The 6,422-nt window shown below is 44.1% G+C and overlaps 1 protein-coding gene across 3 annotated transcripts in view; it reads left to right on the top strand.

Moving 5' to 3' along the window:
• Positions 1-6,422, top strand: part of NAV2 (neuron navigator 2) — a 404,334-nt gene that overhangs the window by 119,130 nt on the left and 278,782 nt on the right. For all 3 annotated transcript variants that reach the window (XM_032241072.1, XM_032241073.1, XM_032241074.1), the window contains exon 2: positions 826-943. In XM_032241072.1, the coding sequence (XP_032096963.1) occupies positions 826-943 (118 nt within the window). The remainder of the gene's footprint in view (positions 1-825; positions 944-6,422) is intronic.

The raw sequence follows: 6,422 nt of genomic DNA on the forward strand, positions 1-6,422 counted from the left end.
TTTCTTGTGCTTGTTGGCCTGTTTGGAAAGCAAATATTCTTCTGCCCTGACCATTCTGAGACCAGGAGGAGCAGGTCTGATATGTTCCCCAAGGGGGTCTGCTCTCCTGATTCCATAGGTCAACCAGTCTTTGCCTTCTAAAATGCTGTACACAACAGTGTTGTGTTTAAATATGTTGGAATTTGCTGGGTTTTGTTCACAGAATCCCAACAGTGAAAATGATGCCTAGCTTTTAAATTAAACCGATTAAATTTGAGATTATTGTGAGGCCGTAAATAACTTCTCTCACACAAGAATAATTGAAGGGGCTCTGTTTTCGTACTTGGCTTCTTTTCAAGGGACCCAGGCTCCCTGAGAACGCAGAATACCTCAATAGCCCTCCTTACCCTGAAATGGCCCATTAAGAGATGCCTGTTGGGTGGTAACCTCCCCATACGTTTTCTCAATAAAGAGAAAAAGATGGGAAGGGCTGGGGGAGACTTCACTGGCATCTAGAGTCGCAGCCTCTCAAAGCTGCAGCCTCTCAAAGCCGCCTGGAGCAGACTGTTTAGTTCCGTGTCCCCTGTCCCATTCAGGCCTCTGCATGTTTTGAAGCTTTCTTTAGTTTTTCCCTGAATCTTGACGGCAGTTCTCTCAATAGGCTAAGGCCCCGCCATGGTTAGCTGAATGCGTGATCAGCACAATGCACTGAATTTTAATGGTGCTGGCTGGCCCTGAAAGCTTGCCAGTGGGACAGTGGCCACTGTGCTGGCCCGAGCAGCTGCCTCAGACTCTGAGAGGGGATCCGACTGTCTTTCTAAAGTTGCCTGTTTGCTTTTTTTGCAGATCTACACAGATTGGGCCAATCATTATCTAGCCAAATCCGGCCACAAGCGTCTCATCAAGGATCTCCAGCAAGATGTAACAGATGGCGTCCTCCTGGCCCAGATTATCCAGGTTGTGGGTAAGAGCGGATTTTACCTTGGGGGTTATGAGTTACAGTGGAGCCATCCCAAAGGGCCAGGGTAAGGGGAAGAGAACACTGAAGTCTCTCTGAAGGCAGGTTTCTGTCTCATGTGCTGACAATTTATTTGATTCATGTTTTGACTCAGGTTGTGTGGGTACCAGCTTGCTTTTATGCTTTTCCTGTTAAGGTCACATACACAGAAATATCATCTTAATTCTCTGAGAAGAAAGGCTGGCCAAGGCCAGAGGGAAGTGCTGGTGGTTTGGGGAAGGGGTGCTCTGCCCCACTTCTTGCCTCACATTCTCTTTCTGGTTTCTGGCTCTCTCATTTATTTCCCCCTTTGGGTGGTACTTGTTTTGTGGATTTCTCTGGAAATATTTCTGAAAAAAAAAGTAACATGGGGCTGGTTTAATCCTGCCAACTCTACTTGGGTATGACACATCAAAGGCTAAGACTCCAGAGGGGTTGGATGGTTCTGGTTTTAATACTAGGGGAAGGGGACTAGGGGAAGGGGAAGGGAACTTGAGCAGTGGAATTTTTCATGCCTTGGCCATGTGCTGGGAGGAGAGGGTTCCTCCAGTGGAGGCACGTGGGTGGATACTGGCCGTAGCTTTGCCTTGGGCCTTAAGACAACCACCCTGTGGGCCTGCGTGAGATCCCAGAGCAGACTGAGGAGGCAGGAGGTCAATTGGATAGCATTAGCCTGATTGTTGTAGCCTTGGCCAAGGGAGAAGGTACAAGGAGAGGACAGAGGGCCCAGCCTCTCTGTTGTGTTGTTGTGGAATTGCTTACCCTTCAAGTATGAGAAGTAGTCTTTCATAGTTGGAGCTCTGCTCAAACCTATGGAGACTATACCTGAAAATACAGAAGGCTGGCCTTAGCTAAAACTTTTGGACTATTGCTGCCATTCAAAGAGAAAGAAGTTTGTTTTCCCTGCTGTCTTAAGATTGATTTCTTAAGACTAGCCACCATTGGTTCTCCTCCTTTCTCTCCTTTTTCCTCCTCTCCCTATATTAGTTTTCTGTTGCCATATAACAAATTATTGTAGATTTACACTTAAAACAACACATATTTATTATCTCACAGCTTCTGTGCATCAGAAGTCGGGGCATAGCTTAGCCGGGTACCTCTGCAAGGCATCAGTCAAGCTGTTGCCCAGGGTTTTATTCTCATCTGGAGGCTTGACTGGGGAGGGGTTTGCTTCTATGTTCACTCAGTTTGTTGACAGAACTAATTCTCTTGCAATTATAAGACTCTGGGCCTTGGTTTCTTGGTGGCTGTCAGCTGGAGGGGCCACCATTACCTCCTAGAAGCTGCTCTCAGCTCCTTGCCAAATGGGCCTCCCAATATCTGCAAATATCCTCAATGCCAGAGAGGGAGAAAGCTTCTGGAACAAGTCTTCTAACATGGTAGAATCTTATCTAAATATCATAATCGTGGGAATGGCATCTTATCAGCTTTGCTATAGTCTGTTGGTTAGAAGCAGGTCACAGGTCACTACACTGAAAGGGGATGGAATGATACAAGGCATGAATACCAAAGTACTGGCATCATTGGGGGTCACCGTAAAGTCAGTCTGCCACATTCCTCTTTTCTAGTTCTTCCTCTTCCTCCTACTCTTCATCATTATTGTCCCAATCTCTTTAAAAATGTCTCCCATTTTCTCAAAACCCTTTTGACGTAAGTGGTATTCTCGCCACTTTACAGATGCAGAAATTGAGGCCCAGTGAGTCTGCTTGTAAAACTTCTCTTCTTTGCTTTGCTTTATTATATTACTTTTTTACCCCAGAGATGCTGAACTTAGTGCAGGGCTTTGTCCTCCTTCACTTTAGTAACCACCTTTTGAGCACCTACTGTGTTCTAACACTGTACTCCTTGGTAGAAATAAAGAACAAATGTGGAAGGCTGAGAACCTCAGAAGAAGGGGTACCATTTTTTTTGGTAGGGTTTTTATGGAAATGCAACTTGCGCCTGAGCTGGATTTTGAAGCCCACATCAGCAGAATCACATTATGCATGTGGGCCTACTTTGACTGAGTTTTGCAGCTGTGCAGAGTGTTTCTACCTGAAATCTTCCCAGGTTTTAGCACAGGCAGCAAGAGAGGGAGTATAAAAAGGATCATATTGAGAGACCTTGCTTTCATCTCAGCTCCATCCCTCCTGACTGTGCAGTCACCTCTGCTGCCTGTTTCTCCATCTTTAAAATGAGGATAGCCATGCTTGTTTTGTCTGATCTTATAGCAGTCTTATGAAATTCAGGTTAGATATCAAATATGACATATGTTTGAAATCTGTGACATGTTCCTGGATAGCACTTGGCTACCTAGAAAGGTATGTATAGAAGGATGATGAGGTCTCAGTCTCTGTGTCAGTGTGTTGTGATAGATTAGTCATGTCTGTCTTGGATTCAGAAGAGGCAAATGGGAGCATGTATGTTGTGCATTTCCTAAGCATAGTGCTATGAAAATGTAAGTCAGCAGTTTTATCATTGCTCAGGAGGATGCTTCCCTGAATCTATTCAGATGAGATGAACTTCCCTAGACAGTGGCATCTTTAGGCCTGGGTACTGATCAGCAGTTCCAGAGACTCAAGTTAGCACCAGTAGTTCAGGCCACACCCGAGGACACTAAATTATTTCCCTAAACCCTCCAGCACAGGATCACTCTGTCCAGAGACTCCCCAAGTAAGGCCAGATGTCAGCATGTGACTCTCACCAAACTGGCTGTGCTGGGGCTTAGAAACTCTGCTCTGTATGTAGAGAACAGACTAAAAGGAGGAGTGAGAAGGCAGCAATCGTAGGCATCTCCTGTGTGACTTCTTTCCTCAGTTGTCTATCAGCCAGCTCAGAGCATTTACTCTTAGATTGTCTTAGGAACACAGGTCTCTTGGTGAGAGGGAGAGAAACATCTTCTGACTAGGATGCTGAACTACTGGCCATTCGAACACTTGCTTTTTAAGTCCATGATTTCCCCCATACATGCCCCTTAAAAGAAAATGTGAAAGGATATATTTGTATGTGTACTCATATTTAATATACACACATATATGTATATATAGATATCCATATCTATATATCTGCATCAAAATTTCCCGGAATTGGAGTCCTGGTGACTTCATTTTGTGCTGGACAGAATTCCAGTGGCTGCACTTGTTCGTTGACTGACAGGCTCCTACTCATTCTTGAAAAGTGGGTTTCTCTTTGAGACCTTTCCTAGCTCCCCCATGCAGAGCCAGTGGGACCTCCGTCTATCATCCCACCAGTTGCTGTCTTGGGCCTGGCTCTTAGTTGTCTTCCTTTCTGGGTCCCAACATTTAGCATGGTGCCTGGCATGCAGTGATGTTCAGGAAAAGTTGAGAGGATTAGGGATAAGAATTTTATTCACTGCCAGCCTGAGTTAGATTGTTTCTAAGAGGTGGCCTGAATGTTTCCCCTTCTCAACATTTAGTACTCCACTAAACTTTCCTCTAAATTGTATGCACCTGGGTTATATACCTTTTTCCTTTCTAGAGATCTGCTGCAGCTCTCAACTGTCAGGTTTGGAAGGGACCTTTAAAAGCCCCCATCTGATGAATGAATTCCTTCTGTAAAAATAGTCAACAACATCTCTTAATTACTTCCTGTGATGGGCAGCTTACTATTTTTTGAGGCGCTAGTTCCAATGGTGGAGAGTTGGAATCCTTCAAAAGCTTTTGTCCTAGATTCAGGCTGCTATTACAAAATACCATACTGAGTGGCATATAAACAAAAGACATTGATTTCTTATGATTCTGGAAGCTGGAATTCAAAGATCAAGATGCTGGCAGATTCTATGTCTTGGAAGGGCCCACTTCCTCATTCATAGACAGCCATCTTTTCACTGTGTCCTTCCATGGTGGAAGGCATGATCAAACTCTCTTGGGCCTGTTTTGTAAGGGAACTAATCCTGTTCAGGAGACCTTTGCCCTCATGACCTAATCATCTCCCAAAGGCTCCATCTCCAAATGCCATTACATTGGGATTAAACCTGAATATGTGAATTTTAGGAGGACACAGACATTGAGACCATAGCAGCTCTTCTTTTATTAAGTCCTCCCCTTGGTAGTGTCTCTTCCCTGTAAGGCTACAAAGAACAATCCAATCTGGGGACAGTGCAAGCATCAAAATAAATTGAGCACAGCAGTGGATTATAGCCATTAAATAAAATAGGAATCCACAAGTCTATAATAATAGATACATTTAAAAATAGATACATCAATGGAGAAGAGAGGGCTGGACTCTATGAGAGAAGGCTAATAAAGGAAGAGGGAGTTGCAACCATCTGGTAAATGTGAGTTAAGGCAAGGATTATCAAGGGATGCTGAAATCTAGAGGAGGAAATTTGACGAGGAACAGGATTTTTGCATCGTGTCAACATCTCTCTCCACTGATTGCTCATTAGCTGCAAGGGGAAACAAAGTCACCACTAAGTGGAGTATCCAGATCACATCATGACCAGGTGATCAAAGTTACATCACAGGTGAGGGACAGATGGACGTCATATGCTCCCTGAGGTGATACCCTAGAAGAACATAACATCTCTTATGTTGTATTGCAGTCAGGGATAGAAAACCTGAAACTAATCATGAGGAATCTCAGACAAATTGTGGAACATTCTATCAAAAAAAACCAAACCTGGGTTATATTGTTCAAAAATGTGAATGCTGTGAAAGACAAAGGCTGAGCAACTGTTCCAGGATGAAGGAGACTAAAGATACGTGACAACTAAAAGCACAGCATGATCCTGAACTGCATCCCATGCAGGGCAATACAGTGCTCTAAAGGATATTCTTCAGTCAATTGGCAAAATTGGAATGTTGGAGTTAAATTGTCAGAATTTGTAGTTGTACCATGGAAGACAATATCCTAGTTCTTTGTAAATAAACACTAAGCATAAGAAGCAAAGGGCATGATCTACGTGGCTTACTCTGAAATGGCTCAGAAGAAAGATGATATGTGTGCCTTACAGAGAAAGAAGGGGAGGGGAGGAGAGGGAGAAATAAAAGGAGAGTGGATGAGGTATATGGGAATTTTCTACACTATTCCTGTAACTTTTCTGTAAGTTTGAAGTTATTTCAAAATTAAAAATTAAAAAGAAAACATATCTAAATGAAGGTCCATCAAAATTTGCAGGCAGCAAGATTGTGCCTTTTAAGAGACAGCCCCTTTCTAGGACCCGGAGGAGTGTGGTGATGATGGCTGTGGTGCTAAGACCCGACCCAGGATGGAGAGGGGATGGTGGGAGAGTGTCAGTCATGGAAAGATTCCTCAAGGAACTTACCTGTAAGCCGAGACTTCAGACTTTTATTAAGAGTGAGGCAGGCGAAGCAGACAGGGAGGGCATTCCTGGCAGAGAAAATAGTGTCTAGAGAGGAGAGGAGAGCCAGAGGGCCAGCAAGGCACAGTCGGGCAGGGCCACCAGGTATAAGGCAACGAATTCTGGGCTTTAGTCTAAGAACAA

Source organism: Sapajus apella, unplaced genomic scaffold, assembly GCF_009761245.1.
Source record: "Sapajus apella isolate SASKATOON/1434 unplaced genomic scaffold, GSC_monkey_1.0 scaffold47, whole genome shotgun sequence".
NCBI classification, from domain to species: Eukaryota; Metazoa; Chordata; class Mammalia; order Primates; family Cebidae; genus Sapajus; species Sapajus apella.